This window comes from Microplitis mediator, chromosome 10 (assembly GCF_029852145.1).
Source record: "Microplitis mediator isolate UGA2020A chromosome 10, iyMicMedi2.1, whole genome shotgun sequence".
NCBI classification, from domain to species: Eukaryota; Metazoa; Arthropoda; class Insecta; order Hymenoptera; family Braconidae; genus Microplitis; species Microplitis mediator.
In genome coordinates, this window is record NC_079978.1 from 1,361,755 (window position 1) to 1,378,837 (window position 17,083).

Here is a 17,083-nt window from a genome sequence, read left to right on the forward strand (position 1 = left end):
ATTATTTTTTTTTTGCAATACTGAATGCTAACTGTAAATAAAATTTCAATAATAATAAATAACTTTATCTCATTACCAAAATACCTCTTTGTTTATTTAATGATAAATTTTCGTATAAAAGAATCCCAAATTTAATTGATTTTAAAACTGTTGTGACCGAAAAAAGTGTGTTCGTCTTTTTCGTCAGATTTAAAAGCAAACATGTCTCGATTTTTATTGATCAGCCTTTTCCTCATCGCTGCCGTAGTGTGTAAGTTATAAATTTGATTTGTATTTACAAATCTTACATTCAGATTTATTTTAATATTTTTATTCGTAACTACAGTACAAGTTACGGCAGATTCAATGTGTGACGGTGTTAAATGTTCAGAAAACCAACAATGCTATGAATGTGAACAGTGTACTAGAACATGCAAAAATCCCGACCCAATTTGTACAATGGTAAGTTATATAAATAAAATATTTAACAATAATGTCTATGAACCAAAGATATACACATAAATTTGTGATTTTCCTCTCTTTTAGCAATGCGTATACGGTCCAGAATGTAATTGTATAGCGGGTTATGTCCTTCATCATGGAAAATGCATTCTCAGGAGTAATTGCCCGGGAGCTTAAAAAATTCACTTATTATTAATCTAATTAATAATCAGTTACAATAGTATGTCATTGTCTATTGATCTAAACAAATAAATAACATTTGAATTATATAAGCATGTGATCATAGTTTTTTTTCTTTCAAGTAAACACGATTCCTAATCATACACTGTAAAAAGAGCGGTGTTAAAAATGGACTCGTTTTAACTTCGCCCGGTGTAAAAATGAAATTACACCGGTGTAGGAGGAGTAATACACCGGTGTTAAAAATACTGGTGTTAAAGCGGGGTAACCGGTGTAAAAGCGGGGTAAATTGCATCCGCTTAGAGTATTAACTTTAAAGATTATAAAACACAAAAAATGTCAGTTCTTTATGAAAATTAATAAAAAATATGATTTATTAACAAGTATAGTGATCGAGTAAGTAAAAATATTCACAAAGTAAAATATTTTAACACCGGTAAAGAATGTCTACACCGGTGGCGGCGTTATTTTAACACCGGTCCAGAATATTTACACCGGTGACGGCGTTATTTTAACACCGGTAAAGAATATTTACACCGGTGGCGGCGTTATTTTAACACCGCTTTCGAGGGTAAATTTAACACCGATAATTTTAACACCTACACCGCTTGGACTTACCCCGGTGATTTTTTACAGTGTATAACTTTCAAATTATTAAATTCAATTCTTCATGTTATAAAAAATAATATCTAAGGAACACAAATGTAGATTTGCTTCAATATATCTTATAAAAATATTTTTAGGTTCTAAAATTGTTAACTTATCTAGCAGATCTAGTTTCAAAAATCGTAAATGAAAATTTTTCTACTCAAAGTTTATTCTTGTTAGCTTATTATCAAGCTTTTACAAGCAATCAGCGAGTGACAGCTCTACTAATGTAACAAATACGTCAGAAATGACAAGAGTCCTTAACACAAATAAATAAATTTTAAAATTTTATATTTATCTCTAAATAATAAACATTTATTTCAATCCTTAATTGATAAAAATTAATTATTTATCATCTTCAATGTAACTTGATGACTTTATTTTTCGTACTTGAACTATGAATTACATAATTTGATAACTTAGTTAACAGTAAGTATTCTTATCACTTCATTCGTATTTTTCTATTTGTCAGTAAGCTGCCATTTTCAATAACTCATAAACTTTTCACTCTACTGATTAACTTTATTTAAAAAAAAAAAAATGTATATAAGCGATTTGAAAGGCCAAACATGTTATCAGTCGAATTAAAGAAATTCAATAGATAAGTCTTAAAATGTCACGATTCTTATTAACAAACATCTTTCTCTTGGCACTTGTTGTCGCCTGTAAGTAATTTTTTAATATAATTATTTTATGGTGAATCTATAAATTTAAATTTATGAAAATTATAATTTTTGAGGCGTTTACGCTGATGGAGGATGTACCGAGGAATGTGGAGAAAATGAACAATGTAATTCATGTGGGAATTCATGTGAATTGAACTGTTCTGATTTAACCCGAGTGATTTGTCCTGCTGTAAGTTTTATTCAAAATTAATGTCAATTATTTATTATAAAATTTTTTTATTTATTTTATTTAATAGGAATGTGAAAAATTTTTTTGACTCAATTTGAATATTGATATTTACTCACCTTTATCATTATTATTATTATTATTAAGTAAATAATTAATCATATTAAAATTATTTAGATTTGTCTTCCACCGGCGTGTGAATGTAAGAACGGATTCGCCAGAGACAACCACAGTGGCACATGCATCGACAAGCTCCAGTGTCCTATGCATTAAATAAATAATATATTTAAATATTTTATCAATAATTATAGAAAATCAATTAGTTTAAAATAAAATAATTTTTATTTTTTTCCATTTTTTATGATATTATTTAAAATGTGTAAGCATTTATGAAACTAAAATAAAATTGTTTTGCTCAAAAGTTATTATTATTATGTTTTTCCAATGCTGAATATTAGCTAAATAAATAAATTTATCTCATCACCAAAATAACTTTTTATTTTTTTAATGATAAATTTTCGTATAAAAGAATCTCAAAAAGTTATTTATGATTAATTAACTTTAAAACTGCTGTGACCGAAAAAAGTGTGTTCGTCTTCTTCGTCAGATTTAAAAGCAAACATGTCTCGATTTTTATTGATCAGCCTTTTCCTCATCGCTGCCGTAGTGTGTAAGTTATAAATTTGATTTGTATTTACAAATCTTACATTCAGATTTATTTTAATATTTTTATTCGTAACTACAGTACAAGTTACGGCAGATTCAATATGTGACGCTGTTGAATGTTCAGAAAACCGACAATGCTATGAATGTAAACAGTGTACTAAAACATGCAAAAATCCGAACCCAATGTGTCCAAGGGTAAGTTTTATAAGTAAAATATTTAACAATAATATCTATGAACCAAAGATATATAGGGGAGGGTGGGGCAGAGCGGCCCCCCTAAGCCAATTATTACTTTTTGTGGCTTTCAACCATAAGATCACTTTACTTTTGTCCTATTTCGAACAAATTTATGGACATTTTGCCATAATTCTGAAAAATTTTTTTTTTTTGTGGGGCAGAGCGGCCCCCCTTCAAAAAGTGATAAAAAAAAATTTTTTTTTTTCGTTTTTTTTTTTTTATATTGTTTTCATCATTAAGAATGTATTTCTTTCTCTTGACAACTATTTTTGGTTTTATATTACTCGAAAAAAATTTTTTAAAGCGTAAAAAATCGTTCACTCTCGATTACCTTAATTACTAATTGTTATTTAATAAAAAAAAAATCAATTCTATAATTTTACTTTATTTCAAAAATTTATCAACTAAAAAAAAAAAATTTAATTTTTATAAATTTTTAGTGACCAAATTTGCCTCTTACAAAGAGAAACGGCCGAAAAATATGAAAAAATAATTTTTTCGGAAGTTTCGGCTGGTCCATTTTGCCCCAGGTGTTATGCGTAGGGCTAGAAATGTGGAATTATAATAATTTTTTTTTTAATTTGACAATAAAAATATGAAAAAATCACTTTTTCAAAATTTTTGGCTTGTCCATTTTGCCCCAGATGTCATGCGTAGGGCTAAAAATGCGCAAATATATCGGATTTATAGTAATCAGACGAAAAAAAAAAATTTTTTTTTTGATCAAAATTTCAGGGGGACCGCTCTGCCCCACCCTCCCCTATATAAATTTGTGATTTTCCTCTCTTTTAGATATGCGACCCAGGTCCAGATTGTGCTTGTATAACGGGTTATGTTCTTCATAATAACAAATGCATTCCCAAGAGTAATTGCCCGGGAGCTTAAAAAATTCACTTATTATTAATCTAATTAATAATCAGTTACAATAGTATGTCATTGTCTATTGATCTAAACAAATAAATAACATCTGAATTATAGGAATGTATAATTTATTTTTATTTTAAATAACACACAATGCCCAATAATTCAACGATCAATTTAATCGTAAAATTATTTATATTTAATTAAAAGTTAATCCAGTTACAATTTATCGGTTGTAACTTTCTTATAACGATGTATGTCTGTGACGAACAAATTATTTAATACTCATTCATTTCCATCAAATTGTTTATAATTTATAAGTAATAACATTATTAATTTTAAACCGCTTTAATTCGTTGTCGTGTACGCTGCAGTGTCAATAAAATTTTTATTATTATTATTTTTTATGACATAAAACTCAGGACTATGTTATCGCGTTCATGCTGCTATCAAATTATATTCCAAGTTGATTAATCAGTAATCTGTTATTTCTCGTTTCATAGCATTAACTGCACATAAATATACATATACATATATGTATATTAATAATATCGAAGCCAATGAAATACATAATACACTTCAATGAATAACAATAACATATAGTATCAATTTAGTTGCTAAATATATATATATATAAACCACTGAGAGATTTAACTCGCTCCGGTTTAACAGATTTTCTAGTTGTCAAATAGTTAAGCTTAAATGTGAACCTGCTGCCGTCAGTTTTAGAAATGCTTCCTGGAATAAAAGTTGATAAAATAAGTTGTGCCACTTGAAATTACTTAAATTTTTTTTGTATTATTAAAATATTCAAATAATAATGAAACCTCAAAAATTTTTCTATACTATTATAACAAATTTTTGTTTTTTTAAAAATATTGAAACATCACTCGATGTCACAAAAATAAAAGTACCTCAAGACAATGGCAAAGATCATGAACTAAATAATAATTCATTGGCAAGTTTTAACTCAAAATCAGTACCAATTGATCTGAAAATAAACAATCATGGGTGTATTCATAAAATGCCAAAACGTAAATTATGTTCACGAAAATCGGCAGCTACAGTCAACCTGAGACGTCTAGAATTAAATTCAAATGAAGATGATTATTCTCAATTCTATAATGACGACAGTTTATCGTCAGATTACTCAAACACGGAATCCACTGATGAATCGGATCAAGAATCTGATGGAGATCAATTAAATTATATGGACTCGATGACTGGAGAAGATCTAGAAGAATTTGAATCACCAGAAAAACAAAAGATAACAGTAGAAGTTAACCGACGTTGTTTACTTCTCGGTACGTTAATGCTTTCAAAGTATTTATCAATGAAAAATCAGCCAATAAATGAACCTGAATTGCCAGACTCTGAGGAAATGCTAGATTATACGGATTATATATAATTAATTATAATCTTAAAATCATAAATAATTTGAACTTGTACTGTACCGAAATCTTTATTTCTTCAACTAATAAGAACTTGCTCTAGCGTGTCAAACATTGAATTGAAACTTTGAATAAGAAATATAATCATCAGAGCTCTCAAACGTGCCCGTAAATTGCTAATTATGGTAACGATTCTAGGAGTAAGGAATAAAAAATATAGGCCGCCTTAAATTTGCTTACTTGAGCAAATTCGACTGAGAAACTTCGCGGCTTAATTCAAGTGAAAAGATATAATTAAGCCACTATTTTTCAAGTTCTTTTATTTTGATAAAAATACGAACAATAAATAAATACAACTTCAATTTTTTTGAAAATTAAAACTCACGCTATATGTTTATTATTATTCAATTTTTCGTTAACAACTATAACATTAAAATATTACTTTAAGCCAAAATGAATAAAAGTGAAAATAGCAATCCCTGATTAAAAAAGTGAATTGAAAAGTATTGAAAAAGATGAGAAATGAATCCTTTCGAATACTTTCTATACCCCAAGGTTTTCATTTTGACATAAAATGAATACTTTTCAATCCCAAAATAATAAAAGAATTTCTGAACTTCCGAGGAATTGAAAAAGATTCAATTGAATTGATATTTTTAATCTTTCTGAATCCTTCTCAATACCTAAATAATCCGACATTTCGGATCAAGTGTGGGATTGAAAAAGATTGAAATGAATTGAAATTTTTGAATCTTTCTGAATCCTTCTCAATTCTCAATTCTTTTCAATACTTTCGAATTCCACTTTGGAATTGGAAAGTATTCAAACGATCGAAATTTCAATTCCATTCAATACTTTCCAAAACCGCCGAGGGATTGAAAAGAATTGAAATAATTTTCAATACTTTTCAAATCACTTTTTTAATCAGGGATAATTATGTTGATTGTTTTTCAAAAAGCCATTTTCCAAAAACTAATTTTTTTTTTCTTTAACTAACAGCGGAAAGTTTTTGGGCTGGATTTTATAAGATCGACTATTTTCCAAATTACTTGGTAAATTTATGAAATTACACTTATTGTTAAAAATAAATAAAAATTATCTATTATTGTCTAGACATAATTAAAATAAAGTGCAGATAATAATATTTAATTATAAAAAAACTGTCTTTAAATAATTTGCATGTAATAAAAAATTATTCCTCATCTATTAAGTATTATTATGATCTATTATTATAATAATTATACTTGTATCTTTTTTCATAATTCACGTTTATTACCCGGCTATTAATTTTCTATATTTATAAGTCTCTTATTCTTTAAATATACACGGCGCCTGTAATGGCATTAAAATAATTTGGTATATAAGTAACTTGCAAATGATCATAACTCGTAGTTTTTTAAGTGCAACACTAAAATATTATACCATGCCACGACTATTTTTCGTTAAAATTTTCCTCATTGTTTTCTTCACTGCTTGTAAGTTATTTTTATTTATTGGTATCGTTTATAAACATTCATGTGTTATTATTATGTTCATTTTTTGAGATGTTAACTCTGATGGAGAATGTAATGAACCCTGTGGCCAAAATGAAGAATGTTCGAAATGTGGAGCTGAATGTGAACTCACTTGTTTAGATACTGGACCAAAAATTTGTCCAGCGGTAATTTTAAATTTTTTAGACTAATTCCTAATTTCTTGTTTTTTTTAATATGAATCGTTACTCAAAATAATTTATTTAATTGACGACCAAAATATTCATAATAATATTACTCTTTAATTTTAAAGGTTTGTCTTCCTCCATCCTGTGTTTGTCAAAATGGATTTGTGAGGGATAAATCCTTTGATTCATGTGTTCCTCCAGATGAATGTTTTTATGATACTTAAAAATACAATTCAAACTATACAGAAATGATTCATTTTAATAAAAAAAAAATTATGTATATATATTTAAATATACGTCACCAGTGTAAATAATAATTTTCAGTTACAAAGTAAAGACCAGAATATAATTTTTAATTATTTTTGTCGATTTACAATTACGAAATTTTTTTAAGTAAAGCGAATTAAACATGATATCGTGCAAATAAGATAATGATTTAGTAAATCATTTAAAAAAAACGTATTCGTTTTTCTGATTTTATTCAAAGCAGTTCTTGTTTTATATCTTGAATTTTATATATCATGAAAAAATTTTAAATTGCGTTTAATTTGCACAATTAAAATGTATAATCACGTACGCTAAATGAATATTTTTAGTGTAACCAAAATTTTCTGTCAAAACAATAACATATGTTAAATAAATTAATTTATTAAAACTTAATATCGTCAGCTGAAATTTATCGACGTCATTTTTATTTACTCATAGAAAATGATTTTTTTTTATGAACATGTTCCTGGGTCAACACACTGTCCGATCTTGTCATCTCTTATATATCCAACATTACAACCACATCTTGCTGTGTGACAATAATCCTTAAATAAAATTACATTATAAAAATTTATTTTTTTTTTATTTCCATTTACAATTATTTTCACTTACTGCTGGACAAGATATGGGCTGTATGTCACTGCATTTAGTTTCACACGGTCCACAAGGATAAAATCTTTCATTAGTACCACAATCTTGGGAATTCACAGAATCTAAAATATTTATTCACAATAAAACAAATATTGAACATCAATAATTGAATATCAATTACTTACAAATAGTCAAAAGCGTGATGAAAAAAATAGAAATCAATGCAAGTCCTGGCATTTTAATATTTTATTTTCCGAAGTGAATAGAAACTTGGTTACATAGTTCTGCAATTATTATACTGATGACTAGATACAAATAACACGCGATTTTGTATGTTAGTAGATGGAAAAAATCTAAATTAGTGGATTAATCATAGTGCAATATTCTTGATAATTATTTCGGGAAATTATTAAAATTTTTTACAATTCGTTATTACCCTAAATTTTTTTGTAGCCAACTAATAATTGATTAATTTTATCGATAATTTTTCATAGCCATGAAAATTATTTTAAAATACATACATATGATGTAATTAATAATAGTTGTCACTTTAGTGTAAGGATAAATAACGAGGAAACTTTTGTTACGTGATAATAATTAATCATTATTATCTACGTTAACATTTTTTTCTTGTAAACAATTAGTTGGTAACATAAAATATAAACAACAATACAATCATATATATTCGTGTATGATAATAAAAAATAATAAACAATAAAGTAAAAAAAAAATGCATGCCAGCTATCACAATATATTACGCGCAATCTCTTCAATCTTTTATTTATAGCAGATAGTCACGAAGTGTAAAAAAAAATTTACAAATTTTTCTGAGGACGTCTTACTTATAATAAAAAAAAATTTTTTATTTTTTTATATTGCAATAATTATTTATTTATACTTTCAATTATACAGACTCAATACCGAATTGTTTGATACATTGCGGTACAGACATTTCTTTCGTAGACGACAATCTTTGAAAATAAAGAACTGATAAATAAATTTTTTTTATTTATTTAAATTGTACTAATTATTCTCAGAACACTTTTCACGAGGGACACACTTTTTAGTAGCGTTATCTCTTACAAAATTTTCTTCACATTGACAAGCCGGAAGTTTACAAATCTATAAAATAAAAGTCAAAAATTTTATCCATGAAATTTTATATTTATCAATTATTGATTCATAATTTAAAACTTACTCGTGGACAAGGTTTTCCTTGTTTGTCTGAACAAAAAATCTCACAAGCATCTCCACACGGATTGCAAAATGCATTTTCGCCACAGTCCTCAGTGCAATTCTCAGGCCTTGCATCTTTCAAAATTTTAATTATTTTTGAAAAAATATAACACACGGAAAGAAAATTATCGGAAGTTTTCCTATGCATTATGGGAATGGTTCCCATAATGGTATGGGAATAGTACCTATACTACTATAGGAATGGTTCCCATATGTTATGGGAACCATCCCCATAATAGTATGAGAATAGTTCCCATACCATTATGGGAATGGTTCCCATAATATTATAGGAACCATTCCCATATCATTATGGGAACCGTTCCCATGTCATTATGGGAACCATTCCCATACTATTATGGGAATGGTTCCCATATTGGTATAGGAACTATTCCTATAATATTATGGGAACTATTCCCATAATGTTATGGGAACCATCCCTATAATATCATAAAATTTTTTTTTTGCACAATAGTGTAGAAATTTCCCAAAATTTAAATTTTCTCGAATGTTTTGTGCTGACAAAAAATTCTTATTAAAAATCTTAATGTTTTTTTGCCAAATACGATTTTTTTTTTCAATGTTTGAATTTTTGTTTTTATGTTTAATAATATTTCTGTGTATTGTAGAAGTGATTACCACACTTTTTTAAATTAATTTTTTCATGATAATATGGGAACCATTCCCATAATATTATAGGAATGGTTCCTATAATAGTATGGGAACTATTCCCATAATATTATGGGAATGGTTCCTATAATATTATAGAAAGTATTCCTATAAATTATAGGAACCATTCCTATAATTATAGGAACCATTCCTATAATTATAGGAACCATTCCTATAGTGTTATGGGAATCATTCCCATAATTATAGGAATTATTCCTATAATTATGGGAATCATTCCTATAATTATAGGAACCGCTCCCATAATTTATGGCCGTAATTCCTATGATGGTATAGGAAAAAATTTCACAAAATTATGGGAACCGCTGCCATAATTTTCTTTCCGTGTATTTTATTGACAAGTAATATATGATTATTAATAAATATACTTACAAACGGCGTATACAGAGCAAATGAAAAATACTTTGACTAATAAGAATTGCGACATTGCGATAGCTAAATATTTTCCGTATTGACTTGCAATCAAGTCTTGCACGATATGATAACAATATTGGAATTCATTTGCTTATATAACTTTATTTTTTTCCTATTATTATACAAAGTAACAGTATAGAAAAAATAATCGTTTGTTATCATGGTTATTGATGACTAAAAAAAATATAGACAGTATATTATCTACTAATATTTAAATTGTCGCAATAATTTTCATACTTATCGAATAAAACGGAAACTTTTTTTTTCCTCATGCAATTAAAATATTTAAAGGTAGTCGAACAACAATATAATAATAATAGTAATTGTGACGTTCCCGTCGAATTGATATTATTATAAATAAGACTTCGTCCATTCCTTGGAAAAAAAAAATTTAGCCAACAGAGTGACTGAAGCAGATAAACAAATTCTGCGAACTCCATCACGAAACCCTACAAAATATCTCAAAATGAGAGATAACTCAAAAACGGGTGCACCTGGAGTCAATTGGCACCCTAACGCCATCCACCTGGTAATTTTTCATAAAAACTGGATTTTTCAGTATGTACTATAATAATAGTCGTGAGGTTATTATGTAATTAAAAATACAAAATAATTCATTCTATATATATTTATTATTGATATATTTATTTCGTAAATCAATCATTGTCACATGTTCCGCAAATATAAATGATTTCAATTAGATCTCAACAAGTGGGAATTTGGAGGGCAATCTTTTTCAGGAATACATTTACCTTGAGAGTCTCTTACATGCCCATATTTACAGCCACATGATCCACCTCTGCAAACCTAAAAATAAATAATGGTAATTTGTTTATTTAATATCATATCAATCAATCAGTAATATCTAATAACTATTGTTTATAAAACTTACTGATATGCAACTCATTCTAACTCCGCATTTACTATCACATGCCCCGCACCCGTAAAACTGTTCATTTTCTCCAGTACATGAATCAAATTGGGCGCAAGTACCTTTCAATTTAACAAACATGTACTTATTTAAAAAATTATAAATAAATAAATGTTAAAATAATTTACTACTCCCGTGTAAAAAAAGGTTAAAAAAGTGTTGACTATTCTAAACTTCAAAACGTGACACAACGACGAACTTTTTTTGAACGTTTTTTAAACTTTTGAAAATTTAAGAGAAAAATCAATTAGTATCCTTGTATTATTAAGATATGCTAATACGAAAAACGTTTATAAATACTTCAAAATTAGTTTTTTCTGAACATATTTTGCACTGAAAAATGTTAATTTGAGGTATTAAGTCAATTGTTATTTTTTGTGTATTTTCAGAAGTTTAAAAAACATTCAAAAAAAGTTCGTCGTTGTGTCACGTTTTGATGTTTAGAATAGTCAACACTTTTTTAACTTTTTTTAAACAATTTTTTTTATACGGGCGTGTATTAGTTATATCACTTACAAACAACGAGAGTTGCGACGAGGAAGATGCTCGTTAATAGAAGCCGAGACATGTTTGTTTTTTTATTCAATGAGACGTACTTTTCTGCGTTACTGCAACTTTAATTCTGATAGATAAATTAAACTTTTAGTTTTAATTTATACTAACGGTTTAAGGAAAAAAATATAAAAATTAAATAATAACTATGAATCATGCTGAGATAAGATTATAATTGGCACGGGTATAACCCACAACTATCTCGTGAGTATTATATTATTATTTACATAATTACAGAAAAATAAGAAATCTATATATACATTTGAAAAGTTAGTAAAATAATTCATTATTGTTTTCAATGAAATACTTTAAATTTCTAACTGACAATGTTGTGGTAGTTATGTTTCAAAGATTAAAAAATAAAGCCAAAATAATTCGTATTTACTTAACGTTAAATAAGTTTTCTACAAATTAAAAATAAATCACTCTTGTTACTTGAATAGATATATTTATTTCAAATAAATAAATTATCAGAAAACATAGTAAGTATTATTACTTATACTGATAACAAGTATAATAATATACATTAAATAATTTCTTAACAGCTGCAAGGTTTGGAACAATCGCATTTACGGATGCACTTGCCACATTTACTTCTGACGTATCCTTTTTTGCAACCACATTCAGGATGACGGCATGCCTATTAAATAACAAAAAAGTAATCAATCACTACACTACAAACAAAATACTTAACAATCATAGACTATGAAATTTTAAATTAAACTTACTAATTTACAAGCCTTATCTCCATCACATGTACTATCACATGCTCCGCACATCTTTATCTCTTCATTTTCTCCACATGTTGGAAGTTTGGGGCAATCGCATTTAGGAATGCACTTGCCGTTGTTACTTCTGACATATCCATCTTTGCAACCACATTCGGGATGACGGCATTCCTGAAAAATGACAATAATTTATTTATTTATTATATTAATAAACCAATACATTATAAATGAGAAATACTTAAGAATTGTTCAATAGCGAATTTTAAATCAAACTTACTCTTGAACACTTTCCTTGCGCCGTACATGTACTATCACATGCCCCACACTTCTTTAGCTCTTCGTTTTCTCCACATGTTGGATATTTAGGACAATCGCACGGGAGGATGCATTTTCCATTATTTCTCACATATCCTTTTTTGCAACCACATTCGGGAGTTCGGCATGCCTATTAAATAACGAGAAAAATAATTAGTTTAATATAAAGTAATTACGATACTACACTGTAAAAAGAGCGGTGTTAAAAATGGACTCATTTTAACTCCGCCCGGTGTTAAAATAAAATTACACCGGTGTTAAATCGGGGTAACCGGTGTAAAAGCGGAGTAAAATCGGTGTAAAGGCGGGGTAACCGGTGTAAAAACGGAGTAATGCCGGTGTAAAAGCGGGGTAATCTGCGTCCGCTTGGATTATTAACTTTAAAGATTATAAAACACAAAAAATGTCAGTTCTTTATGAAAATTAATAAAGAATATCATTTATTAACAAGTATAGTGATCGAGTAAGTAGAAATATTCACAAAGTAAAATATTTTAACACTGGTAAAGAATATCTACACCGGCGGCGGCGTTATTTTAACACCGGTCTAGAATATTTACACCGGTGGCGGCGTTATTTTCACACCGCTTTCGGGGGTAAATTTAACACCGATAATTTTAACACCTACACCGTTTGGACTTATCCCGGTGATTTTTTACAGTGTATGGAAGATAACATTTAACAGTTATTAATTTTTTTTTAAATATTAAATTAAACTTACGAGTGTACAGGACACATTTCCTTTACATGTATTATCACATGCCCCGCACATCTTTATCTCTTCATTTTCTCCACATGTTGGAAGTTTGGGGCAATCGCATTTAGGGATGCACTTGCCGTTATTACTTCTGACATATCCATCTTTGCAACCACATTCGGGATGACGGCATTCCTGAAAAATGACAATAATTTATTTATTTAGTATATTAATAAACCAATACATTATAAATGAGAAATACTTAAGAATTATTGAATAGCAAATTTTTAATTCATCTTACTTTCGAACACTTTTTTTGCACCGTACATGTACTATCACATGCCCCACACATCTTTAGCTCTTCGTTTTCTCCACATGTTGGATATTTAGGACAATCGCACGGGAGGATGCATTTTCCATCATTTCTCACATATCCATCTTTGCAACCACATTCGGGAGAACGGCATGCCTATTAAATAGCAAAAGAAGTAATCAATTTAATATGAATTAAATAGTGGAGAATAATTTAACAATTATTCATTTTTAAATATTAAATTAAACTTACTAGTGTACAGGACACATTTCTTTGACATGTATTATCACATGCCCCGCAAATTTTCACCTCCTCATTTTTCCCACATGTTGGATATTTAGGGCAATCGCCTTTGAGGATACACTCTCCATAATCATTTCTCACGTATCCTTTTTTGCAACCACATTCGGGAGGACGGCATTCCTATGAAATATCAATAACATATTTAATATCAATAAATAAATTGGCAGTTAATGTAAATACTTAAAATTTACATATTTAAAAATTTAAAACTAAACTTACTCTTGTACAAGCCACATCTCCCTCACACGTACTATCACATGCCCCGCAAATTTTCACCTCTTCATTTTTCCCACATGTTGGATATTTAGGGCAATCGCTTGGAAGAATACATTCACCATAATCACTTCTCACATATCCTTTTTTGCAACCACATTCGGGAGGACGGCAGTCCTATTAAATAACAAAAAAAGTAATTAGTTTAATATAAATTAATTACTACACTATGGAAGATAATTCAACAATTATTCATTTTTAAATATTAAATTAAACTTACTAGTGTACAGGACACATTTCCTTGGCATGTATTATCACATGCCCCGCAAATTTTCACCTCTTCATTTTTCCCACATGTTGGATATTTAGGACAATCGCTTGGAAGAATACATTCACCATAATCACTTCTCACATATCCTTTTTTGCAACCACATTCGGGAGGACGGCAGTCCTATTAAATAACAAAAAAAGTAATTAATTTATATTAAATTAATTACTACACTGTGAAAGATAATTTAACAATTATTCCTTTTTCACGCCTCGAAAGCGAAGCGGAGAGGTTGTGCTTTATAACCGACCTGTCAAGGTCACACGATTTCTACTCATTAAAGTGCATATATTTTTTTTCTATTAATCTTACACATTATGAAAAGCACATCAATATAAAGCTGAAACACTAACGAATAATCCTGATACTTTTTTTAATTTGTCTAATATGTATTAATATAAAAAAAAGTTCATTAAAAAAAATTTATCGTGGACCTCCATTAGTCTGTGGTTCAAAAAAATGGCGTGGTACGGATATCTCGAGAACGACTTGACGAAACTACTTAATTTTTTTTTCAAAATTTTCAGAAATAAGCAAAGAAGGTTCCTTTCGAAAATCACTACTGTAGGCCTTCTCGTTTTTTTAAAAATAAATCATTACGGTTAAAACCGGCAATCTTACATGTAAACAAACACACACTGCCGCCATTTTTCGTTAGGAATGATCTCCTTATATTTTTTTTTACCTTTATTACCGTATATTTACCATGGAAATTTTTATGGGAAAAGAGCGGGATGTTCAATTTTATTCGAAGTTTAACTTTTAAAAAAAAACATAACATGAGCTTTCGAGGCGTGCACTTTTGGATTTTCCAAATTTTTTAAATATTAAATTAAACTTACTAGTGTACAGGACACATTTCCTTGGCATGTATTATCACATGCCCCGCAAATTTTCACCTCTTCATTTTTCCCACATGTTGGATATTTAGGACAATCGCTTGGAAGAATACATTCGCCATAATCACTTCTCACATATCCTTTTTTGCAACCACATTCGGGAGGACGGCAGTCCTATTAAATTACAAAAAAAGTATTTAATTTATATTAAATTAATTACTACACTGTGGATGATAATTTAACAATTATGTATTTTTAAATATTAAATTAAACTTACTAGTGTACAGGACATATTTCCTTGGCATGTATTATCACATGCCCCGCAAATTTTCACCTCTTCATTTTTCCCACATGTTGGATATTTAGGACAATCGCATCGAAGAATGCATTCGCCATAATCACTTCTGACATATCCTTTTTTGCAACCACATTCGGGAAGACGACATTCCTATAAAATAACAATAATATATTTAATATCATTAAATAAATTAGCAGTTAATGAAAATACTTGAAATTTACATATTTAAAAATTTTAAACTAAACCTACTCTTGTACAAGCCATCTCTTCCCTACAAGTACTATCACATGCCCCACACATCTTAAGCTCTTCATTCTTTCCACACCTCGGAGTTTTAGGACAGTATTTCTCAAGCATACATGTGCCATAGCTATTTCTCACGTATCCGGGCTTACAGCCACATGATCCTTTTCTACACACCTTCAAAATTTAATATAAAACTTAAGTTATTTTTTTATTCCCTGTAGTGATAGGTAATACTAATTACTATGGTATATATTTCTTATTAAACGTACTGTTAAACAAGAAACTTTGATTCCACATTTAGAATCACATGCTCCACATGGATACCACTGTTCATTTCTTCCATGACATCGCGGTTGACAAGTAGCGTCAATGCCTGTTAATATGCGATATAAGTAATAAATTAGTAATTAAATATTCTAATAATTTATTTATAACTTACTTATGATAAGAGTAGCAGCGAAAACAAGGCTTATTAATAAAAATCGAGACATTTTTATCGTTAATTTAATGAGACGGACTCACTTTCTTAAGCTTCTGTAATTTGTATTCTGATAAATTAACTCAACTTTTAACATCAATATATACTGATTTTTCGTTTTCAATAAACAAAAATTTTATTTGAATGAACAGATAAAGAAAGATATGAGTATGGTCGAAAATTAGTCCATCACTCTTATCATGTTTTTCGTATTTTATATAAATATTGTAGCATAAATTTTTAATATTTTTTATTTCATGATTTCGACAGTATAATCTTATGTAAATTTATTGCATATATTTGTCTTTACAATAAGGAAAATTTTTATGTTAATAAAAGTAAAAACATGTTATCGAAAATATCGAGTGGTTCTGTTATTTAATTTATTAAATAAACTCATTTTTCATAAATTTTAAAACAATAAATTAATTTTGATCACTTGAAGGACACTCATGGAGCTGAACGCATTCGTCGGTTGTTTTGTCTCTCACAAAGCCCGAATCGCATATACAAGCTGGAGAGAGACAGATCTATGAAACAAAAATAAACAATGTCTACTTATTCTCAAAAAATAATTTATAATTATTCTAAATAGATTAATTCGGCAATTGCCCATACTTTCAAACATGTTGCCAATCCTTTATTCTCACAAGTACCCTCGCACAATGATCCGCAACTAGAAAATTTTTCATTCGTCCCACATGATGATTGACC

The 17,083-nt window shown here is 28.6% G+C and overlaps 6 protein-coding genes across 6 annotated transcripts in view; 3 read left to right on the plus strand and 3 right to left on the minus strand.

The window, feature by feature from the left end:
- The window catches only part of LOC130676217 (follistatin-related protein 5-like), a 205,507-nt gene that overhangs the window by 167,781 nt on the left and 20,643 nt on the right, over positions 1–17,083 (plus strand). The window lies entirely within an intron of this gene.
- Positions 1,775–2,542, plus strand: LOC130676234 (serine protease inhibitor swm-1-like). Its single transcript, XM_057482333.1, has 3 exons — positions 1,775–1,934; positions 2,009–2,124; positions 2,299–2,542. The coding sequence occupies exons 1-3, from the start codon at positions 1,883–1,885 to the stop codon at positions 2,392–2,394; spliced, it is 264 nt and encodes an 87-aa protein (XP_057338316.1). The 5' UTR covers positions 1,775–1,882; the 3' UTR covers positions 2,395–2,542.
- LOC130676235 (cysteine-rich venom protein 6-like) lies at positions 2,637–3,995 on the plus strand. Its single transcript, XM_057482334.1, has 3 exons — positions 2,637–2,791; positions 2,867–2,982; positions 3,817–3,995. Exons 1-3 carry the CDS (start codon positions 2,743–2,745, stop codon positions 3,907–3,909), a joined length of 258 nt encoding a protein of 85 aa, XP_057338317.1. The 5' UTR covers positions 2,637–2,742; the 3' UTR covers positions 3,910–3,995.
- Positions 7,624–8,215, minus strand: LOC130676237 (SCO-spondin-like). The gene is made up of 3 exons (XM_057482336.1): positions 7,980–8,215; positions 7,816–7,916; positions 7,624–7,748 (listed from the first exon to the last, which is right to left on the minus strand). The coding sequence occupies exons 1-3, from the start codon at positions 8,029–8,031 to the stop codon at positions 7,656–7,658; spliced, it is 246 nt and encodes an 81-aa protein (XP_057338319.1). The 5' UTR covers positions 8,032–8,215; the 3' UTR covers positions 7,624–7,655.
- LOC130676232 (chymotrypsin inhibitor-like) lies at positions 8,653–10,244 on the minus strand. The gene is made up of 3 exons (XM_057482330.1): positions 10,087–10,244; positions 8,993–9,105; positions 8,653–8,916 (listed from the first exon to the last, which is right to left on the minus strand). Exons 1-3 carry the CDS (start codon positions 10,139–10,141, stop codon positions 8,818–8,820), a joined length of 267 nt encoding a protein of 88 aa, XP_057338313.1. The 5' UTR covers positions 10,142–10,244; the 3' UTR covers positions 8,653–8,817.
- Positions 10,742–16,490, minus strand: LOC130676220 (tenascin-X-like). The gene is made up of 15 exons (XM_057482313.1): positions 16,331–16,490; positions 16,161–16,264; positions 15,895–16,065; positions 15,625–15,795; positions 15,351–15,521; positions 14,461–14,631; positions 14,187–14,357; positions 13,917–14,087; positions 13,653–13,820; positions 13,376–13,546; positions 12,617–12,784; positions 12,340–12,510; positions 11,576–12,251; positions 11,021–11,121; positions 10,742–10,935 (listed from the first exon to the last, which is right to left on the minus strand). Exons 1-13 carry the CDS (start codon positions 16,380–16,382, stop codon positions 12,150–12,152), a joined length of 1,962 nt encoding a protein of 653 aa, XP_057338296.1. The 5' UTR covers positions 16,383–16,490; the 3' UTR covers positions 10,742–10,935; positions 11,021–11,121; positions 11,576–12,149.